Raw genomic sequence first — 24,238 nt, 5'->3', positions numbered from 1 at the left:
CTGAAACTTCGACCACCTCTACCCACTGAATTCTTCCAGCAGTTTGTTTTTGCTCCAAGAGGCTTCCACCCACCTCAGGTGCATATTGCTATCAAACTACCTTCTCTTTGGTAATTGGTCCTCAACCCACTCTAATAAAGATCCACGGCCTCCACTTCGGCCTGAGTGCAGAGGGAATACTGTATTTCGATAACCACTGACTCTTCACCTCAAACCACCCCGTTTTTATCTTGCACTTTATTGTTCACCTGCACTGCGCTTTCTCTGTAGCTGTTACATCACCTCATTTTAGGAAGGATGTGGAAGTTTGAGAAGATTTACCAGCATGCTGCCTGCATGGAGAACATGTCCTGTGAGGATAGGTTGAGCGAGCTTGGACTTTTCTCTTAGGAGTGTAGGAGGACGAGAGGTGACTTGACAAGAGGCGTACGAGATGATAAGGGGCATAGATTGAATATAGGCTGACTTTTTCCCCACGACAGAAATAGCTAATATGAGAGGGCAGAATTCTAAGGTTATTGGAGGAAAATATGGGGGGGGGTGGATATCAAAAGTAAGTTTTTGTTTATACAGAGAATAGTGAATACCTGGAAAGCTCTGCTGGGGTGGTGGTAGACACAGATAGAACAGAGACATTTAAGAGACTATTAGATAGGCACATGGACGATAGAAAAATGGAGGACTGTGTAGGAGGGAAGGATTACAGTAGGTTAAAAGGTTGGCACAACATCATGGACCAAAGGGCCTGTACTGTGCTGTAATGTTTTATGTCTACATACACTTTATTTTATATTGTTATTATTAGACCTCAGTACACTGTGATAATCTGATCTATATGAATAGTACACAAGCTTTTCACATGTGACAATAATGAACTAATTCCAATTTCATTTAGTTTATGTACTGAACTTCCAAGTTCAAGTTTGTCATTAAACTACACACGTGAAGATAGCCAAATGAAACATCTTTCCTCCAGGGCAAAAGGTAGAAACAGTCACACACAGTACATGCAAAAGCAGTGAAACAGTCAAAAAAAATTATATATAGGCCAAGTCCCTGAGTATCATGGCCTGTAGACTGGTGATTGGGGGGATGTTGTCCTGGTGCCATGTTCTCTGCAAGAACAAACAGCAGTCCCTCATCAAGTGCTACTGCAGCCACAGGTGAATGCAATCCAGCTCGTCTTCCACCAAGTGGACACCGGAGGGCAGCACTGACCTGAGGCCCAGCCCGCAGCATAGCACGAATGCCTGCCACCCCACACCACCTCCAGCGCCACTTCCCAGGCAATCCCATGTCATGAGGGCCAGATCCGTGCAATAACCAAGGCCATGCAGCTCCCCCACCATCGGTCTCTCCAATGAACCAGACTTGCAGTATTCTACATTCCAATGTCCAACAGGGCCTTGCGATAACAAGAAAAATGTCCACAAATACAAACAAGGCAATAATTTGCACCGACTGGACTGCACACCACCTCTAGCACCTTCCTCTTTGGATTGCTGTAGCAGGCAGCAACACAGTACACCACAAATCCAGCTCCACCGCTATCGAGAAACTCACTGATAGGGTAGACCGACAGCACTGGATGTTCTGAACACCCAGCAGTGTCTGGCAATGGTTAAAAAAAAAGGATGAACAATTAGACCCAGTGTTTGTTTGGACCCAGTGAGGCCACCGGGAATAAAGACATTGCCAGCTTACCTGAAAGTATCTCAAAGGACTGTCAACAAATAACAAGCAATACCAAGCCACCAGAGGAGATAACAGAGCAGAGGGTCTTAAAGGAGGAAGGGGAGAGAGGTGGTGGTTTAAAGGAGGAAGGGGAGAGAGGTGGTGGTGGTTTAAAGGAGGAAGGGGGAGAGAGGTGGTGGTTTAAAGGAGGAAGGGGAGAGAGGTGGTGGTTTAAAGGAGGAAGGGGAGAGAGGTGGTCGTTTAAAGGAGGAAGGGGGAGAGAGGTGGTGGTTTAAAGGAGGAAGGGGGAGAGAGGTGGTGGTTTAAAGGAGGAAGGGGGAGAGGTGGTGGTTTAAAGGAGGAAGGGGAGAGAGGTGGTGGTTTAAAGGAGGAAGGGGGGGAGAGGTGGTGGTTTAAAGGAGGAAGGGGGAGAGAGGTGGTGGTGGTTTAGAGGAGGAAGGGGGAGAGAGGTGGTGGTTTAAAGCAAGTAGGGGGAGAGGTGGTGGTGGTTTAGAGGAGGAAGGGGGAGAGAGGTGGTGGTGGTTTAGAGGAGGAAGGGGAGAGAGGTGGTGGTTTAAAGGAAGAAGGGGGAGAGAGGTGGTGGTTTAAAGGAGGAAGGGGAGAGAGGTGGTGGTTTAAAGGAGGAAGTGGGAGAAAGGTGGTCATTTAAAGGAGGAAGGGGAGAGAGGTGGTGGTTTAAAGGAGGAAGTGGGAGAGAGGTGGTGCTGGTTTAGGTGGGAATTACCAGAGGTTGGCGCCCTCGCAGCTGAGAAATCATTACTGGCAGCAGAGTGATCCTGTGTGGGTTGTTCAGGAACCAAGTGCGGACTTGTCCTGAGAGACGTGGAACTGATGATTGGAGAGACATGGAGACACTTAAATACATAGATGAGAATTTTTAAGATGTGTTGGGAGCCAACGTTTCAGGGAGAACTTGAGGTGATACACAAACAGAGCTAGGATACACAAGTTAGGATACAAGAGCAAAACCCTGGGCAAGCTCAAAAAGGTGAACAGTGAAAGTGGGTTTTTGACCAGGTGTGCGTTAGAGGGGGAAAAGTGTAGATTTCTGTAGCAGAAGAGTCGGAACAAGGGTGGGTTTCAGTAATGCTGCAGAGGTGGAAATCAGTAGGCTCTATATAGTGAGGGTGAATGGTCCAAAGCCCATCTTCTGTTAGTGATGACATAAGAACTGCAGATATAGGAGCAGGAACTGGCCATCGGGCCCTTCAAGCCTGTTCTACCATTCATGGTTGAACTGGCTATGGACGAGGTTACACCTACTTGTCCTTTTCTCCCTGACCCCAATTCCTCACTAAGCAAAAACCTACCTAACTGTGTCTTAGATATATTTAATGAGGTAACCTTAACAGCTTCCCTGGGCAGAGAATTCCACACTCACTACTCTGGAAAAAGCAATTCATTCTCCATCCTAAATCCAGTCCCTGAATCTTGAGGCAATGTCCACTAGTTCTAATCTCACCTACCACTAAGAACAACTTTCCTGCTTCTATCTTATGTACTTTCATAATTCTATGTTACTCCAAGATCCCCTTTCATTCTCCTGAATCCTGGACGATTCAATCTCTCCTTTCATCTCCATTATCAACCCAGTAAACTCCTCTAAAGTCAATATATCTGTTGTCAAGTCAGACCAGTGCTGCAGGCGTGGCCTCACTATCACCCTGAAAAGTTGCAGTGTAACCTCCTTGCTCTTAAATTCAGTCCCTCCAGCAATGAAGGCCAACATTTCACTTGCCTTCTCCATAACCTGTTGTACCTGCAAACCAACCTTTAGAGATTCATTCACAAACACTCCCAAGACCCTCTGCACAACACCATGCTGCAATCTTTCACTACTTAAACAATAATTTTTTTTTGCTACCTCACTATTTTTGCTCTCTTTTAACACTAATTATTTAACTTTTATATATTTCTTACAATTTATAGTATATGGCATTGCACCGTACTGCTCTTGCAAAACAATAAATTTCAAGTGATAATAAACGTGACTTTATCTGATCTACTTTTCTTTCTAAAGTAGATGACCTCGCATATAAAAACTGTGAACTGTCTGACTCAGTATCAAGGACAAAAAAAAAAATCAGTACACACTCCACATGTAATAAAGAACAAATACCTTATCATAATAATATCGGAGTGCACGGCTCAGTTTATCGTAATTCATGTTGGTTTTGTTCTTCCTCAGACCCCAGAGTTTAGCCACCTCCTCGGCCTTGAGGAGTTTGAATTCCCCATCATTGGACGTCCAGCAGATGAGGTGCTCGTGCTTCTGGTCCAGCAGTAACTGCAGCAGGAACTGCCAGAGTGTGATGGCACTCTCCATACCTGCAACACACAAAGGAAGCACACCTTCAGTCAGAGTTGGACATGCTCCTAGCCAGTAGCAGCAGAGGCCGCCCTCCGACAGACACATCATCATGATCATACTCAGAGCATCACCAGAGGCCAGCTGGACCCTCAATCTTGCTTCGCTACTTACAGCCAAACTGCCCATACAACATTGAGCACCACAGCACAGAAACAGGTCCTCTGACCCATCAAGTCCATCCTGAACCATTATTCAATCTAGTCTCTATACCCCTTCCATCCATGTACCTATCAAACTTGTCTTAAATATTGAAATCGAACCCACTCCACTAGCAGCTCATTCCACACTCGTACCACCCTCTGAGTAAAGTTCCCATTCAGATTCACCTTAAACATTTCACCTTTCACTCTCAACCCGTGACCTCTAGTTCTAGTCTCACCCAACCTCAGAAGAAAAAGCTTGCTTGCATTTCATCATCATGATGTGCTGTGTCATATAACACGGGCGATCATGGTCTTTTGACCATGATTGTCCTTAATTTTTCAACAAAAATGGTTTCCCATTGTCTTCTTCTGGGCAGTGTCTTTACAAGACAGATGACCCCAGCCATTATCAATACTCTTCAGAGATTGTCTGCCTGGCGTCAGTGGTCGCATAACCAGGACTTGCGATATGCACCGGCTGTTCACACAACCATCCACCACCTGCTCCCGTGGATTCACGTGACCCTGATCGGGGGGGGGGGGGGGCTAAGCAGGTGTTGCATCTTGCCCAGGGGTGACCTGCAGGCTAATGGAGGGAAGGAGCACCTTACACCTTCTTTGGTAGAGGCCCATCTCCTCTCCACCATCTGACTGCTTGCATTTACGCTACCCATACCCCTCATAATTATGTTTACCTCTTAAATCTCCCTTCATTCTCATACGCTCAAGCAAAAAATACCCTAACCTGTGCAACCTTCCTCTATAACTCAGGTCTTCAAGTCCCAGCAACATCCTTGTAAATTGTCTCTGTACTCTTTCAATAATATTGATATCTTTCCTGTAGGTGGATAACCAAAATCCTAGTTTTAGCATTGGTCTCTTTCCTAGTGCAGTGTTTCCTGCCTGAAGTTCAGATAATTCCTAATCCCCATGCACCCAGTGAGGAAAGTAGACTATGGCAGGCCAGGTGGCTGCCCAGCTGTCCACTGAGATCCACACTCAATCAGATGGGAGGCTTCTTAACCTCGCCTGCCTAAGATCCAGAACCAAAGTGCGCGAAGCTACGATCAGAGATTCTGCTGCTGATGGTGCAGTATTCACAACCCACAGTCCACAGCAGCTCCAGGGCTTCTTCAAGGCCTGCAAGGAATTTGGTCTATCAGCCTGAAAAAGGCAAACGTCTTGGGACACCACCAGTCATTACCACAAACTGGATGCTGTTCATCAGCTCACATACCTGGGGTCCATCGTCAGTGACGACCTCTCCTTGGATGCAGAAATCGATATGTGCTGCACCAACTCTTGCCTGCCTCACTACACGAGTCTGGGAGAACTCCAAACACTCAGTCAGAACAAAGGTGACAGTGTATGTTTGTGTCACCAGTACATGACTGTACAGCAGCGAGACCTGGACAACTGATGCTTAGCAGGAGAGAAAGCTCAACACCTTCCAGTTAAGGTGCTTTTGTCGCATTGTGTGCATCTCCTGGAGAGGGTGCCCAATACTGAGGTTCTCCCTCATGTCAGCCTCCCTGGCACGTACACCCTGCATAGGCTGCGCTGGCTGGGCCATGTCTGCGACATCACAAAAGACATGCTCCACAGTGAGCTGGCTTCAGGCAAGAGAACCACTGGCTGCCCGCTAGTGCACTACTAGGATGCCTGCATGAAGGTGCTGGACAATCAACACTGAGTCCTGGGAGGAGCTTGCAGCCAACTGGACCAGATGGAGAAGCATCCTAAAACAACACCTTAAGTCAGGTGAAGAAAACTTCCTGGAAGCAGCAGGAGGCAAATAGGCCCGTAGAAAGGAACACAGCATCTCCAGCAGAGCTCAGATCATTTACAGATGTGAACTTTACAACAGAGACTGACAATCTCACACTGGTCTCCCCAGCCACAGACAACATGCACCAACAATGTGGATAGTTAGGACGCAACATCCATGGTCAACGTCAGCCAATAGAGGGCCACAAAGATAATAACCAGGTAGCCCAGCAGGTTCGGCTGTGCTGAAGCAGCAGGTGTTATTAATACCTCACCACTTATTTTGATTCACTTTTTCTTTAAGATGCTGGATAGGGCGAAAACAAATTTTCTACTGACTGAGGCAAGTTGTAGGACAGCTTGAGAAACAACAGGGTCCCAGTGAGTAAAAGAGGGGCATGGGAACCAGGAGCCCCAGGTAAGCAGAGAGGGAGTGCAGGTACATTACTAGGAGGGCCAGATGATTGTTGAACTTCTACTGCCATCATTTCGGGGGAGCCATCTTGAGGGGAAAAGGAGCCATTCTGCTGACATGTCAGCAGTGGGGAGTAAAACATTGAAACTTTCAGCCCTACAGCTCTGTCTGCTTTTGGAGTTGTGTGACAAGCGCCTCATTTGCAGGGACAAGCGCAATATTTCACTGTGCACTAAGAACAGCAGGACTGACAGGGCAGCTGCCTGTCACAAGGGAGCTCAACACATGCACAGATATGTTTAACATTTACGTTGATAAGCTGCCTTCACCAACTTTCTTCAGTGGAAACAAGACCAAGTGCTCAGTTAATAAAACGTACAAGAGACATACTGCCCTTAGTTATACTGCATCTGATGGCAATCTAAGACAGCTCCCTGCTAGGTAACCCAAAGAAAGATACACTGATATAATGCATTGACAGAGTAAACCATAGCAAGCTGTTTCGGATACTACTAGAAAAGGGTGGTGTGCCTAAGGTGAAAAAATTAGGACAGGCTTGGTCAGAGAACTAGCTTTAGGGAGTCTTCACTGAGGAGTTGAAGGGGGAGGAAATGCCAAAGTGACTGAAAGTCTGAAAGCAATAGCAGGGCCACAGCTGAGATCCATCTATTAAAGTTCCATAACTTCCACCAACTTCAGGTGATGCACACAAGACATCATTTTGCATGGGAAAGTGTAGCAGCATGTATGCAGCAGTTACTATGGTTAAACCTTTAGGACAGGTGAAAAATCGAGACATTTAAAAATATAACAATGAGAGGGAGCATTCAATGAATGAGGACAACCTGCACCTCATTGTGCAAACTCCTCCCTCACCGTCACCATGAAATAAACAGAGAATACCAGTCAGATTCCCTTGGCTAGCACCACATTAATGCCCACTGCTGTGAATAGTGTACAATACTAAGTACAGAATATTTCTGACGGAAATGCAGGAGATATTCCATCCAAGCAGAGTGCGGACTGACATTGTGGTGCAAGGCTTCTGCTTAATGGCCCTGGAATCACATAACACTTTCATACACTACAGGCTGTTTAACCCACCATGTTGTGCCAACCCTTTAATGTGGACTAAGAGCAATCTAAGCTTCCCCTCCTAATAGCCCTCCATTTTTCTCTCATTCATGTCCCTAAGAATTTCTTAAATGCCCCTAATGTATCCGTCTCTACCATCACCAGGATATTCCACACACTGACCACTCTGTGTAAAGAACTTACCTCTGACATCCCTCTCTATACTTTCCGCCCTGGTCAGCAAAGGCAAACTGACTCCTCATATGAGCAATGCACACCAAACGCTAGAGGAACTCAGCAAGCCAGGCAGCATTTAGGAAAAAAGTACAGTCAACTTTTCAGGATGAAACCCTGGAGGGTCTCGGCCCAAAACGTCAACTGTACTCTTTTCCACAGATGCTGCCTGACCTGCTGAGTTCCTCCAGCATTTTGTGTGTGTTGCTCGGACTTCCAGCATCTGTAGATTTTCCCTTGTTCCTGAGTCTTCATATAGTCACAGAGTTCTTTCAAATTCTCTGGGACTCTGGAAAGTAGGGAAGAGAAAGGAGACATAGCCATGTTTTAATTTATCAGCCTGAAACATTGACTTATTTAATCTCCTCCATAGATGCTGCCTGGCTGGCAGAGTTCCTCCAGCATTTCATGTGTAGCACCTTCTAGTTTCTCAACTTCTTGCCCTCTGCCATTTGGTCTATGAGCATTACTTCATTATTCGAAAATTTGCACTATTTAATTTGTGATTTATAGTAAGTTTATGTCTTGCACTCTCCTTCAGTGCTGCTACAAAACACATTCACGGAAATGGAAAAGCCATTGCACTCTCTCAACCTCAGAAGTCCAGATCCAGTGGTACAAGCAGTTATCATAAACTGGAGTCTTCCTTGGTTGCAGTGGATGACCATCACTTCCTCTGTGCCTTATCATGCCTTCGCTCTCCACGAAGTGTTGTAGAACCTCCTTCCTGGACGTTGGATCTCTCTGTTGATCACATTCACACAGTCTGCCAGAGCTGACTTCGCAAGGTACGTGTTGGGGAGCTGCCCTGGATTTGGTTACACTCACAAGAGAGTGGAAAGCACAGCATAATGAAAGCTGCAACTTAACACTTATAGGAGAATGGCCAAGATGTCCACCATTGAGGACACCTTCAATAGGCAATGCCATCATTTAGAACCCCCTATCTAGGACAAGCCATCTCCTTCCTCATTACTACCATCAAAGAGGATGGAGACACAGGAGCCTGAAAATACTCACTTACCATTTTAGAAACAACTTCTTCCTTTCCACCATCAAATTTCTGAACAGACGATGAATCCACAAAGACTACTGCACTAAATTTCTGCACCGTGCTGCTGGTGCAGAACAGGACATACTATATGTCAGTGATAATAAACCCGATTCTGATTAAGAGGAAGGCCAGGTTGTTTGCCCACATTTTATGTTATAGTACAAGAGGCAACTCTATCGCCTCTGAATCAAAGATCATAATCAAAGTTAATTCCAATCTCAGCTAACGCCACCGAGAGAGTTGCAGTGTTTTGAATGAGACAGCTGCCCTCTCAGTATCTTAAAGATACGGGAGACTACAGTTAGAGCAAACAATAGATTGCCCGAGCATTTCAGCTGGTCAGACACTATCTGTGGAGGTAGAGAGATGGGTGATATGTCAGGCCCTGAATCATAAATGAGTGTAGGTGGAAGAAAGCCAGAATGAGGAGGTGAGAGGGAGGGGTGAAACAGAATGATCAATACATGGAATCTGATGAGGTGAGGGAAGGATTAGGCAGATGGAGGTGGGGGCGGGGGTGAGATTGAGCTGGAAAGTGCTAGGTGGAAAGAGATGAAGCTAGGGATGGTTAGTAAATGGAACCAGGTGAGGGAGTGCGACAAACCTCAATAAAGGGAGGATGGGGGTTAGGATGAAACTTGTGAACAAGGGGACAGAGATGGGAATAGGAAAGAAACGAGGGGCGGGCGGTTGAAGGAAGGCCACTTGAAGTTGGAAAATTCAATGTTGCTACCATTGGGTTGGAGGCTTCCCAGGTAGAGCACAAGGTGTTTATTGTTCTTCCGGTTTGCATTTAGTCTCACTGTGGCAGTACAGCAGGCCAGTGTGGGAATGGGAAGAGGAAATGAGATATTGTAATTTACTTTAAATGTCACTCGAGGGAGCCTCCTCGACTCAGGTGAGATCAAGTACAGATCAGGCGCCTAGGACCCATGGTCTGTCTGCAAAAGATGTCTTGAACTTCTAAGTTTATCTTCCCACTTCCTCACCCCACCCCCTTCCCATTCCCACACCCACCTGACTGTCCTGGGCATTCTTCAGCAGAACACCCCCTTCCCCTCTCTGGTTCCAACTACAGAATTCAGAATCAGGCTTATGACATGAATTTTGTTGTTTTGCAGCAGCAGTACAGTATAAAATAAATAGTGCAGGAAAAAAATGGAATAATGAGGTAACATTCATGGACCCTGTTGCTAGAGTGGAAGAGGCTAATCCTAAGTCAATTAGTGTCTCTCCATGATGGTAGTAACAAAAAAAATGCATGCCCTGGATGGCCAGTGTCCTTAATGATAGTTGCCGCCTTCTTGAGGCTCTGTCCTTTGAGGATGCCTTCAATGTGCCATTGATGAGTCAACCACCCTCTGCAGCCTCTTGTGATTTTGTGCATTGGAGCCTCCATATCAGGCTGTGATGCAACCAGTCAAAATGCTCTCCACTGTACACTACGGAATTTTGAAATTCTTTGGTGACATACCAAAGACAACTATCCATTATTCCTCTGTCCCGATTCCACCTCTTACCTACTGTCTCTGTTCTTCCTCTCTCCTTCAACCCAGTTCCAGCCGTCAAACCTTGCCCTCCCCTCCCCCCCCCCCCCCCCCCGTTATCTGCTTCCACCTATTCCTTACCACACTCTCGTAAGTCTCATTACTACAGGAGCCTGCACAGCCACACCTAACAACTCAGCAAAAAGCTTCTTCCTCTCTGCCATCAGATTTCTGAACAATCCACAAACCCTACCTCGTTATTCCTTTTTGTTTTGTACGTTTTTCTAAGACTGTACTGCTACTGCAGAACAAGCTTCATGCCAAATATCAGTGACAATACATCTGATTCTGATTATCTACCTATCCCCCCCTCACCTTTTACACCTAGCTCATCTGTCCATCATCCCCTCCTGTAACTGATTTCATCCATCTCCTGTCTCACCCCTCCCTCACTTCCATATACTGTTCATCTCCCTCCCCTACTGATGCAGGGTCTTGACCCAAAAGAACGATCATCCCTCCACCTCCACAGATACAGCCTGACATGCTGAAGGTTCCTCCAGCAGTTTCTTTTTTGCTCGCTGACATAGAACTCGTCCTTTTCTCAATGTCAGTAAAACATCAGCTGACCAGTAGGTCACGAGTTTTGAGGAAGTTCGTGGCGGTATTTCCTACATGACCACAGTAACCACACTTTATAGTACTTTCCAATCCCCTGAAAGGGAAGAGAAAGGTACTATTCAAATGCTAATCTTTCTGTTAAATTTGTCTCTGTTATATCATCTGTTACCACAGGCAATTCTCTCAAACCCTAATCACTCTAGTCACAGTAGACAGGGGTTTCACAGAGAACTTACCTAACATCAAGTTGGAGATGCAGATCCACCTGTATGTATGAGAACTACAGACAGAACTTCAACTTTCACTTTCTCTACTTGAAGAACAAGGTTTTCACCAACACTGGATGCTCAACACTCAAACTTCAGATTACCACTAGGGTTGAGATGTAGAGATAGAACCTAGAAAGTTACAGCACAGGTTCTTTAACCCACAACCCTTTAACTTACTCTGAGATCAATCTAACACTTCCCTCCTATGTAGCCCTCCATTTTCTATCATGCATATGCCTATTTAAGAATTTCTTGAATGCATCTAATGCATTATCTGCCTCTACCACCCCCGGCACCACATTGCACACACCAAGCACTCTGGAAAATAACTTACCTCTGACAACCCCCGACCTCAATTCACCTTAAAATTATGCCCCTTCATATTAGCCATTTCACCCTGGGACTCATACTTGGAGCAGTAATAGATGTTGCTGTACTAATGTAAGGATTAACACTAAACAGCCTTTTCTAAAACTCCAGCTCACAAACACAGGGAAAACTGGCAGATATAGTGTACATTACAAAAATACTAGATTGACCAGTTTCTACAGGATCAGACGAGACAGACGGAACATCAGAAAGACCGAGATGATCAATCCTGAGTGGTCGTCAGAACTGCACCCACCACCAATCACCGAAACTGCGGAACGATGAATTCCTTTAGCAAAGGCAGCCCATGGCTGTGGAGAGGGGCGTCTCAGACTGGTGGCAGGAACTGTGTATTCTTGGAAGACAGACTGCACAAGATCTGGATGGAGATTGCCAGCTGTACATGAACCATTGCTCAACAAGCAGTAATCTTCCCACTGAGTCATTGTGGGTTGAAGGCCCATTCCAAAGGCTTGAGCACAACAGTTGAGAGTGTTGGAGATGCCAGCCCTGTGATGAGACACTAAACTGAGGCTTCATTTTCTGTTTCTCAGAGCACCAACATCTAGGCTCAACTTTACTTATTAACCAATATCACTAGAGCAGATTACCCACGATGATCACAGCACTAGTATAGGGTCACACTGTGTGCACATCAGCTGAGCCATTACAGTGTCGGTTTAGGGTGTAGAATTGTTAATTTTCATGTTTAATTTCCCTAAGCTTACAGGTTTCCCCCACCATTTGAAGGTAGAGCGTTCCTATGAAACGGTTCGTAAGCCGAAATGTCGTAAAGCGAAGAAGCAATTACCATTTATTTATATGGGAAAATTTTGTGAGCGTTCGCAGACCCAAAAATAACCTACCAAATCATGCCAAACAACACATAAAACCTAAAATAACAGTAACGTATAGTAAAAGCAGGAATGATATGATAAATACACAGCCTATATAAAGTAGAAATACTTCTCTACAACCATTGCTTGCACTGTCCACCATAGCGAAAATCTCACACAAGCGCCGTCGGCAGAAAATCTCACGCAAGTGCTGTTGGCAAAATCACAGCGCAAGCGCTCTCCAGTAACCTTTAAGCTATGAAGCTGCCAAATCATACCAAATAACACGTAAAAATATACAGCCAATATAAAGTAGAAATAATGTATATACAGTGTAGTATCACTTACGGGAATCGTGAAGATAGCTTGCCAAGCACACTGATGATGGTGTGTTAGGCTGAGTCGGAGGTTGGGTGGTGCAGTGGCCCCCACCCTCTGGGCCACCAACCAATACATTGCCGCGAAGCACGCAGGGGTCCAGTGGTAGCCGGGACGCACCCAGCACAACTTTAAGAAAAAAGCCGAAGTAAACATGCTAATTAATTACGTGTGGGGCAGCACCTAATTAATTAGCATGTTTATTTCGGCTTTTTTCTTAAAGATGTGCTGTGTGCCTCCCGGCTACTGCTGCATTCTCCTCAAATCGGTACAGTATCTGTCCGTGGCCTGGGTGTTGGGGTGGTGGGACACTGGGATGTCATCTCATTGTCGATCAGGGCAGGCAGCTCATCTTCTACTATGACTGCCCACCTCGATGTCGAAGGTCGAGGTTCGTCGTCTGCTGTGGCTGATGTGGAAGTCTGGCTTGACTGCTGAGCCTCGTGCATTTTTCTATCATACAGTTCTTTGTAAGCACTCAAACCATCCTGCAAATATCCCCTAAACCTATGTACCCTTTCAAAATTAAAGTCGTACTTTATCATTACTCATTCGGTTTCGATTGTTATCCTTTCCTCTTCCAATTGCATCAGCTCTTCAGCTATCAGTTCTTGGTCATGGGATGCCAAAACCTCTTCAACGTCATCTTCGTCAGCTTCCACAAGCCAAACTCATTTTGTCCTTGCTTCGCTCACCACGATCGAAACGCTTAATTATGTCTAGTTTTACGCTAAGTGTAACACCCTTACGAGCTCTTTCAGGCTTTTCCGACACCATAGAACTCATCTTGCAAACGACTGCTCACAGACTCGTGTTAAAGCAATGCTGGCGAGAATGCTGTTCCGAATCCGGGGAGAGAGGCTGCTCGGGGTACGCGCTGCTTTTTTTCGCACGCTGAATTTTTTTCATAACAGTGAAAACACCTTCTGAAAGCAAAAACAGGATACTAATGTAGGTCTTTCGTAACAGTAAGGTTTCGTAAAGCGAACGTTCGAAAAGCCGGGGACACCTGTACTTATAATTTCACATAATCACCTATATACATGTAACTGTTTAGTGAATTTCCAATAATTACCCTACAGTTGCTTGTACTTTGAGTTTTTTTTCCTTAGTTTTCCATAGCAGGTGTCACACCACTTGAATCTGGCCATCTTCCTCGTGTCTGACTATTTGATAGGATCTATTTTATACGTTAATTATCAGTGGAATTTTTCTTAACTCTAGTCTGAGCATGAGAAAACAACTACTTTTTCCTTTGTCTTTCTGTTCTTTGTTCTTTTCACACTCAATAAAATTGCTAGCAATAAGTTTTATGCCTCATCCTTCACTTCCAAAAGAACCTTTGGATCACAAAAGCATCAGACCCAACAACAGTGACGACTAACTGGTAGAGTATGGTAGCTTTGTGTAAGGAACAGTTTAACACAACCAAGATGAGCAGTCCAGCCAGGCTCCGGGGTCATACTAGGTGCTAAAGAAATGCAGGCTCTTCTTCAGCCAGAAGGCACAGGTCTTGGAATTCTCCATCCAAGGGAACTGTGGAAGCCCAGTCACTGGGTTTATTCAAGGGAGTGATGGATGAGTTTTTCGATATTAAGGGATATGGGACTAGGGTAGGAAGATGATGGCAAGATCAAAGATTGGCCAGGACCATTTGGATGGCAGGGCAAATATGAGGGATGAAATGACAACTCTTGCTTTTATTCAGCATCATAGAAACAGGCACTTCAGCCCTTCTAGTCCATGCTGAACTATATGTTATTCTGTCTACTCGAACTAACCTGCCCCTGAACCATAACCCTACATAACCACTCCCATCCATGTACTTATCCAAACAAACTCACTCCCACCACTTCCTCTGGCAGCTCATTCCACACTCTCACCACCCTCTGTGAAGTTGTTCCCCCTCATATTCCCCTTATACATTTCATCTTTCACCCTTAACCTATGGCCTCTAGTTCCAGTCTCACACAACCTCAGTGGGAGAAGGTTGCTTGCATTTACTGTATCTGTGCCCCTCATAATTTCTTTGTGTTTTGGTCCTTTGACCTACCTCGGATGCTGCGGAAGTCCCTCAGTCTTGTAGTTTATGCTTCAGCCTTGCTGGCTTCTAGAACTACGAACCAAAGAGTGACATCAGGCTGGATTTGGACTTTTGTGGAACAGCAGTAAAATGGGCAAATGCCAGTCAACTCCTCGTGCTAAGCCTCTCTTGATTTTCCATTTTTGATTACAACATCAAGAAAACAAAACTTACAATCACCCAAGGATGAGTCTCTAAATCATTGTATAAAAATCGTTGTAAGAGGAAATCGACAAGAAATCACTGCCTCCAGAAATCTTGCAAGCAATTAGTGGGATATATAACCAAAGGATATTTTGGCCTCCAGCAGACATATTACTATTTCCAAGAGCGTATACCAGTTGGAATTTTGCTCACTTTTTCTCCTTCTTTGTTGAGGGTAAATTGATCAGTTTTAAGTACATAACAAAGTGACATCTGTCAGCTCCCAGGGCAGATACTTTCTATAAACCATTAAGCATGGAGTCATAGAGAGACAGAAACAGGCCCTTCAGCCCTCTGATTCCCACCCACCATCAGACACCCATTCCTATCAAGATTCTACCACTCAACTTCATTCCAGAGGGAATTTACAATGGCCAATTGGTATAGCAATCTTCACACCTTTGGGATACGGGTTATCTGGAGCAGCCAGAAGAAAACCATACAGCAATAAGCAGGACATGCAAACTCCACACAGACAATACCCAAAGGTCAAGATTGAAAAGCCTAGAATGGAGAGAATGGTTCTAATGGTGGGAGAGTCTACAGCCAGTGGGCACAGCCTCAGAATACAAGTATAGAGATGTTCCTGGAACAGACATGAGAAGGAAATTCTTTAGCCAGAGAGTGGTGAATCTGTGGAATTCATTGCCACAGATGGCCGTGGAGGACAAGACATTGGGTATATTTGAAGAGGATTAGTAAGGGTGTTAAAAGTTATAGGAAGGAGGAGAATGGAGTTAAGGGAGTAATAAATCAGTCATGATGAAATGGTGGAACAGACTTGATGGGTCTAATGTCTTATGCTCTGCGGCACCGAGGCAGCAGCTCTGCTAACCGAGCCACTGAGCCACCCAGTTCCACCACTGTGTTGAATTGGAGTTAAAGAGAAAGTGTTGGTTTGTGGGGGTTTGGTCTGTTGACAGAAGCCACTTGTTATCTGAGTAGGTGTAGGGATTACAGAGAGATTGTCTCGGCTGGAGCTCCGGGGTATTCTGTATCCTGGAGATCAGTCACCATTAATCTTTTCACAGAGTGAAGAGCTCCTATAACAATGCTCCAAGCGTGGACTAACCAGGGTCATGTTCAGGTCTGGTGGTCTCATTATAGGAAGGATGTGGAAGCTTTAGAGAGGCTGCAGAGGAGATTTACCAGGATGCTGTCTGGAACAGAGAGCATATCTTATCAGGATAGGCTGACTGAGCTAGGGCTTTTCTCTTTGCAGTGACAGAGGAAGAGAGGTGATTTGATAGAGGTGTACAAGATGATAGGAGTGGACAGCCAGAGACTTTTTCCCAAAGCAGAAATAGCTGATACCTGGGGGCATGATTTCAAAGTGATTGGAGGAATACACAAGGAAGATGTCAGAGATAAGTTTTTTTAATTACATAGAGAATGGTGGATGTGTAGAACGTGCTGCCTGGGATGGAGGTAGAGGCAGGTAGATTAAGAGCATTTAAGAAACTCTCAGATAGGCAAATAAGTGATAGAAAAATGGAGGGCTATGTGGGGGGGGGGGGAGGGCTAGACTAATCTTAGAGCAGGTTATAAGCACACCGTGGGCTGAAGGCCCTGTACTGCGCTGTTATGTTCTATGACATTCAAACAGTACAGCTGCATGAATGTACCAAGGTCGCTCCTGGTCACAAGGGTTGAGTATGAATCAGGCCTTGCAGGCCGCACAGCAATATATTCAGATCAGCAGTACAGTGTGACCAGTACCTCTACAACAAAAACTTAATGCCCACAACATGCAAAGCATGTTCAGGTACTTCACAGGCATATTATTAGACTAAAATTGCCTCCATTAAAAGGCATATAGCATTTTTTTTAACCAAACTCACAGAACATTTATTGAAGGTATTGTAAATTCTGCTACTAAATTTTCTATTTTATGTGGATTTTTCAGTGGGGCTCTGTTATTTCCTAGTTAATGTTTGCAGTGAAGAACCTGGATGAGATGCAACGTATAAAGTTTAACCAAGCAGGCGAGAAGTAGTGGTGCCTCTGGTAGTGGTGACCGGACAACTGTCTAGCCGGTGGTATGAGCACTTGCTCGATTTTCCAATGCCCTGCTGAGGCACGTTTTAGATACCTTACTTGAGCAAAACAGATCTGTGAATCTTTTGTGAGTCATACAGTATGCAAACAGTCCCTTCAGCCACTGAGTGTACTCAAATCAGCAACTTACACTCACTCTATACCCATTCTATTTTACTCTCCCACATTCCCATCATCAATTTCATCCATGTCATACCAGTCATCTACACCAGGGACAACGTACAGCAGCAAGCTAACATCTTGGGGTGTCTGGGAGGAAACTGATGCACCGGGAGGGGGGGGGGGAACTCACACGGTCACGGGGAGAATGTACAAACTCCACTCAGACAGCATTCTAGTGATCAAATCAGGATACTAGAGCCTCAAGGCAGCAACTCCAGTAGCTATGACGCTGAATCATGTGTGACTGAACCGTACGCTACCTAGTGACACTGTGTCATGTGTGACTGAACTACTAATTGTCTAGTAGGTACCCGTGTATAATCATAGGGATAGCCTTAAGAGGTTGGAGCACGTAGCAGATAATAAAAACAAGAGACCATGCTAGGAAGATGCAACAGGTACACACAACAAGCCACAAATAGTCAGAATTTTCTCAAAGACCCCATTCTCCAGTCCCACATCTCCTGCTTTTATACCATGAAGACTCACAGTCAGTTAATGAATCATTTTTATTACAATACTGTATATTAAACAGCCACCTGATGGGAAGAACCAGTAGCAGATTGTGCAAACAGAGCAAGAAAATGGTGTTAGAAAGATATGGCTAGGATTGGGAGAGGGAGGGAAGGGAGGCTTAGCACAGACAGTGGGTGGGTACCTCCAGCAGTAATTTTGTTACACCGGTCAAGCTGTCCTCATGTTCCACATGAGAAATCAAGATCAACTCCTTCCTCAGTGGGATTCCAGACCATCACTGGCAGGAGGGTGTAATTATAGTCTGACAAGTTTACATAGGCAATTTCCATTATAAACAGGTACTTGAATTTATAACAGAAAAGACTGACAGGAAATCTGTCCAACACTAGATTCATAATAAATTCTGGATAAACATTAAAATATACGATTGCCAACGGCTGTATATTTACAAAACATAACCAAATACATCTGGACTAAAATATTCAGATATAATAAAGTAACCAGCCAATTAATGTCCTGTCATCTTACTATTCGTGACTTCCAAAACTAAAACGAAATGATTTTCTACAGCAGAAAAGATCAGTGTAACCCAGAATGTTTATGAATTATTGATTTCTTTGCATGTTTTGCCACTCACAGGATTTAGGTAGCAGCTTCCTGAAGGCACTTCCTGCAGATTGCAAGCTGCTCAGTAGCTCAGTAAACTGTGAAACTGTCTAATTGTGGACTTCCTTTCATTATAACTTCACAGCACTGCTGAGGCGGGCTGCAGAAAGGGCAGAAATAACGTGCAATCTAAACATTACAAGCTCACACTCTTCACTGATCTCACTAACAAACCTCTCCAGTTATTTCTGGCTTGATTCAGTTAGAAGCCTACTGAAAATTGTATTGCAGTAGATATTTGAAGAAAACTATTAGGACACAGTGTTATAGGAAGTTGTTCTAAAGCTCAGCTCTACAGCCCAGCACTGTCAATTGCTCACTTACACAGAAAAATCCAAACCACTCATCCTGCCTGAACTCAAATCATTTTTATGATGTTTACTCACTTCTGCTGCCACAATACACGTCTCTCAATAGCATCACCACTCAGACACTTGATGGCTGCCCCCAGCACACCGTCAGGTGTGTTGGCTGCTAATGCAAATGACACATTTCACTGTATGTTTTGATGTACATGTGTAAAATAAACTTGAATCTTGAGTACCAACACAAACACAAGAAAATCTGCAGATGATGGAAATCCAAGCAACACGCACAAAATGGTGAGCTCCTGCTGTGTTTTGTGTGTGTTGCTTGAACCTTGAGTATACAATCAGTTGTCTCACTGGTGCTTCTGAGATCATCTTGTACACTCCAGCCGTCAGCTGGTGGAGCGGATTCACCCAGGACCACAGCTCAAAGAGAAGGCATCCTCACAGACCAATGCCAGTAGCCGAGAAGGCCAGCAGTGACCGATACAGCAACGGCCTACATCCACCACTTCACTGTGTGACATGACATAAATAGTTCTTCTGCACCACCGAGTTGTTCCCGGCATCACTTTCACGTCTGTTAGTATCACCAGAAACACAGCTCACAACCTCCCCATGAAAACAGCAGAAAGAGCGGAACAGTTGGGAAGCACTGTGCTGGGGGGTCAACGACAACCAGATGATCGAGAGGGCAGCTCCTTACAGGTGCTGGTGTGGTCACCAAGGGACATGCAGCAAAGACAGGTAAGCAACCACCACCAGAGAGAATGTAGAACAGGGCTGGAAAGGCCAGGGGTGTTCTCCACACACCAGCCTGGTTTGTGGCCATCAGCATTTTATAAATATTAAACAGAGACGTAAGTAGACCAGCATTGGTTATTTTCTTAGACACACACACGCAGTTTCTCTGCAATGGTACAGAACAGTAGTGTTGCAGAACGGAAAGACTTTAATGAGATTTAGGTGCTGTGTGTGCAGGCATTGCTAAATCATGACTAAATCCGCTCTCTGCTACAGAGACTGGAAAATTCAGGGAACGCCACTCACATCCTGCATTGAGCATCATGTTACACATAGACTACAAACTTCAGTTAAACTCCCCCAAACACAGCCCCAGGGCTCTGGGTAGCAGACACAAGCCAGCCAACAAGGAGTTAACCTCACAGCCCCTTGCAACTTGGAGACCAAGAGATTCTTTGTTTCCACTGGTGACTCATTCCCAGTATGTAGCTTGCTGCCAGTTTCAAACCGGAAGCTCAAGGCAATTAAGTTCTTGCTGTTTCTAGACAGGCAAAGGAACAGTACAGAAAGTGGCTCCCCCCCCCACCTCCGCCTTCCAACCATTGCACTGCCCCCACTCCCACACAACCCACTCACCCATCCCCAGCCATTCCACAGACAACCTTAACCACCTCATCCCAAGCACCTACCTGCCACTCCCCCAGAATGTTCAACTCTGTTCATCCCCAGTCATCACCGTAACGCTGCCTGCCACTACCACCATAATCTGTTCCCACTGAAACCACAGACCAGCATGCCAATCACACACACTGCCCCAACAGACCCTCCTCAATGCACCCCCATCTCAACATGCCCTCACTGTACTGCTGTCCCAGACACGCTTGCAAACCCTCCTGCTCACATTCACCATTCCCCCCCCTATCACCCAGTGTCACTTCCCACCTGCCACCCCTACTCACAGTAGCCCACCCACACCATCTGTTGCTGCACTTACCCGAATCCCATTCTCCCAACACTCCCCCCTCACATTCACCTCAGTACTATACACAACTCACACCCCCTGCTCTTCACCTCCATACACATCAGACCCATACTAGCACTCGATATGAATCCAACTCTCCCCCCATCACACTCACACACCCAGCGCCTTCCCCGGACCGGGTCCCCCATCCCACCCGGCTCCACATGACATAACCCGGAGGCCCCAAACCCCACCGGACCTGTTGCCGATGACCTCAGCGGGACATTAACCACCCTTCCCCCTCCACTTCAACCCATCACCCCCTCACCACAGCACGGGAGAGGGGGAGAGGCCGACACTTTACCGGGACACAAACCAACCCCCCCAATCGCCAGGCCAGCCGAACTCCGGCGCGGCGCGGCGCGGCCCGGCCCGGCTGGGACGTTACTTACTCACCTACCGGACGGCCGGCCGGCGGGCTTCGCTGCCCTGCCCTCGGCTCGGCTCAGCGAGGTGCGGTGCCTCCCCTTCCCATGCTGGAGTGGTGCTGCTGCCGTAACCAGATCCTCCCAAGCAGGAAGCTGGATCAGGCAGACAAGAGCTCCGGATCACTTCCTTTCCGCATTATTCCCCAGGCGCTCGGCAGTCTGTGTAAACAAGTCTCTCCTCTCCCGGCCCGGCCTGGCCTGGTCCGCCCCCGGAACCACCAGCTCCCCACACCAGGCACCGCCTACCGCTTACAGCCTCCCCTCCACCATTACCCCTTCTCCCTCCCACCTCATTATCCGCCCAACATCCCTCCCCTCAACTTCCCCTAAACTCCAGTTTCCCTCTCAACCAGTCTCTGCTCTCTACAACTTCCACTCTGCCGACAATACTAAGCCTTAATAATCGTAGCATACTTCCCAGTGCCACCCCCACAACCTCTCTCTCACTTCCCCACTCCCCTTCTTTTCCTCCCTACCCCTCCCCATCCCTCCCTTCAACAACCTCCTTCCCTCCCTACACCAACCCCCTTCCCTCCCCATCCCTCCCTACACCACCTTCCCCCTCCCCCCTCCCCCCTCCCCTCCCCTCCCCCCTCCCCTCCCCTCCCCCCCTCCCCCTCCCCTCCCCCCCTCCCCCTCCCCTCCCCTCCCCCCTCCCCCTCCCCCTCCCCCTCCCCCTCCCCCTCCCCTCCCCTCCCCCCTCCCCCTCCCCTCCCCCCTCCCCTCCCCCCTCCCCCTCCCCTCCCCCCTCCCCTCCCCCCTCCCCCTCCCCTCCCCCCCTCCCCCCTCCCCCTCCCCTCCCCCCTCCCCCTCCCCTCCCCCCTCCCCCCTCCCCCTCCCCTCCCCCCTCCCCCTCCCCCTCCCCCTCCCCCCTCCCCCTCCCCCTCCCCCTCCCCTTCTCCCTTCCCCCCTCCCCCTCCCCTTCTCCCTTCCCCTTCCCCCTCCCCTTCCTCCCCCTCCCCCCCTCCCCCTTCTCCCCCTCCCCCCCTCCCCCTTCTCCCCCTCCACCCCTTCCCTACCAGCCACTCCTCCCTCCCCACTCCCACTTCCCTCCCTCCCCACTCCCACTTCCCTCCCTCCCCCTCCCCTTCCAGCCCTCCCTCCCCCACTTCCAACCCTCCTTCCCTCCCTCTTCCACCACTCTCACCCCCCCTCCCTCCTCACTAACCGCCTCTCACCTCTCCCACAGCTTCCCCCTCCCCCTCTCTCACCCCTCCCTCCCCCACTGCTCCTCCCACTTCCCTCTCACCCTTCTCTCACCCCTCCCCTCACTGCTCCCCCTCTCTCACACCCCGCTCCCCCACCTATCCCACTGCTGCCCCTCCCCCTTTCTCACCCCCTCCCACCCCTTCACCCTCCCCATTCCCACCCCTCTTTCCTTCCCCTACCCCTTCACCCTCACCTCTCCCACCCTCTCCCTCACCAGCACCCTGGCAGATGAGACCTACACCATGGGGAACAATGGAGGTTGGTAGCCATGAAGCACTTTGAAGGGTGACGTACCCATGGCAGAGGAGGTGTGTAGATTGTGGGACAGATTCTTCCTCCATGTTGAAGGGTTAGAGGTGGCAAAGCATTGCAGAAGTCTCTCCACTTGCTGAATGGCTCTTTCAGATGAGCTGTTGGTCTGTGGATGATAACCAGAGGACAAACTCACTGAGGTGCTGAGGAGGGAGGAGAAGCCCAATCAGAAACAGACAATGAATTGTGGGTGCTGGTCTGACACAATATGCTGAGGGAGAACCAGGATCACCTCTCAGCTACTGATGGGATGCCAATGAGAACCGGTCAACCTGCATCATGATCACCATGGCGCATCTGAAGGTAACAAACCATGGTGAAATCTATAGCAGTATGGGACCATGGGTGATGAGGGATCAGTAGGGGTCCAGTTCTCCGAGGCAAATTTAATGGTGAGTAGCTCCCCATCTCCTACTCCATAACAGCACCGTGTAGAGTTGTACTTGCATGAGAAGAAGGTGCTTAAGTGTGTCTTCCCATGCAGTTCTCACTGGGAGAGAAAGGCGCGTACTTTCTCTGCGTCCATGGTTATGTCTTGGGGTGAAATAACATAACGCAGGTAGGAAATAACTATGTGGAACTGGCATTTTTCTAACTTGCAGTACAGTAGGTTTACAATGAGATGCTGAAGGACTGAATGGATGTGACAGACACGGTCTTGAGGAGTCCGTGGAGAAGGTAAAGATCTTGTTAACCAAGAATTTTAAAATGGGTAGATTGTTGAAAAGTCCAAAGGACACCACGAAGTATTCACAGGGGCCAGTGGATGTTATGAATGTCGTCTTCCACTCATCCTCCTGGCATCTGGTCACCTCACTATAGGAAGGATGTGGAAGCATTGGAAAGGGTACAGAGGAGATTTACCAGGATGCTGCCTGGTTTAGAAAGTATGCATTATGATCAGAGATTAAGGGAGCTAGGGGTTTACTCTTTGGAGAGAAGGAGGATGAGAGGAGACATGATAGAGGTATACAAGATATTAAGAGGAATAGATAAGGTGGACAGCCAGTGCCTCTTCCCCAGGGCACCAATACTCAATACAAGAGGACATGGCTTTAAGGTAAGGGGTGGGAAGTTCAAGGGGGATATTAGAGGAAGGTTTTTCACTCAGAGAGTGGTTGGTGCATGGAATGCCCTGCCTGAGTCAGTGGTGGAGGCAGATACACTAGTGAGGTTTAAGAGATTACTAGATAGGTATATGGAGGAATCTAAGGTGGGGGATTATATGGGAGGCAGGGTTTGAGGGTCGGCACAACATTGTGGGCCGAAGAGCCTGTACTATTCTATGTTCTATGTTCTTCTATGTAGATGTGGATCGGGTTGTACACACTGCGTAGATCCAGTTTGGTGAAGATCTGGGCCCTGCGGAGTGCCGAATGTGCTACTCATTAAGGGCAGAAGGTAGCAGTACTTAGAGGTGATTTTGTTCAGTCCGTGGTAGTCAATGAACGGACAAAGACCCCCGCCTTCGTTTTGACAAAGAAGAATCCTGCACCGGCTGGGGACTGGGATGGTTGAGAGAAGCCATATTGTAGCACTTTGGCGATGTAGCGCTTGGATCTCAAGAGGACAAAGGGAGAACAGATGATCTCAGGAAGGAGTGGCGTGGTACCCGAGAGGAGTCAATCATGTGGTTTGTGAGGTGGCAAGGTGCTCGTTTCCCTTTCACTGAAGCCGATGGTGAAGTCATAGTATTCTTGTGGGAGTTTGGTGAGCTTGAGGGTTTCCTCCATCTCTACAGATTTTACAGAGTGAAGTTATCTGAGGTTACAGACAGGTGGTCCAGCAGATGGATTCCCAATTCAGCAGTGAACCGGATGACCAGGCAGTGTTGAGGATCTTGCGTGGAGAAG

At 47.2% G+C, this 24,238-nt stretch overlaps 1 protein-coding gene across 3 annotated transcripts in view; it reads right to left on the bottom strand.

Moving 5' to 3' along the window:
- Positions 1-21,104, bottom strand: part of elk3 (ETS transcription factor ELK3) — a 47,298-nt gene extending 26,194 nt beyond the window's left edge. The window contains exons 1-2 of one of the 3 annotated variants that reach the window (XM_072241326.1): positions 20,837-21,104; positions 3,815-4,023 (exon numbers count right to left, since the gene is read on the bottom strand). In XM_072241326.1, coding sequence (XP_072097427.1) covers positions 3,815-4,021 — 207 coding nt within the window. In that variant the 5' untranslated portion in view covers positions 4,022-4,023; positions 20,837-21,104. Of the gene's footprint in view, positions 1-3,814; positions 4,024-14,766; positions 14,929-20,832 lie in introns of those variants that run through there. The other 2 variants (XM_072241325.1, XM_072241327.1) reach the window with 2 other exon arrangements.
- Between the last annotated feature and the right edge of the window lie 3,134 nt (positions 21,105-24,238).

Source organism: Mobula birostris, chromosome 23, assembly GCF_030028105.1.
Source record: "Mobula birostris isolate sMobBir1 chromosome 23, sMobBir1.hap1, whole genome shotgun sequence".
In the NCBI taxonomy this organism is placed as follows: domain Eukaryota; kingdom Metazoa; phylum Chordata; class Chondrichthyes; order Myliobatiformes; family Myliobatidae; genus Mobula; species Mobula birostris.
The sequence above is the reverse complement of the archived record's forward strand: the minus strand, read 5'-3'. Positions and strand labels throughout refer to the sequence as shown.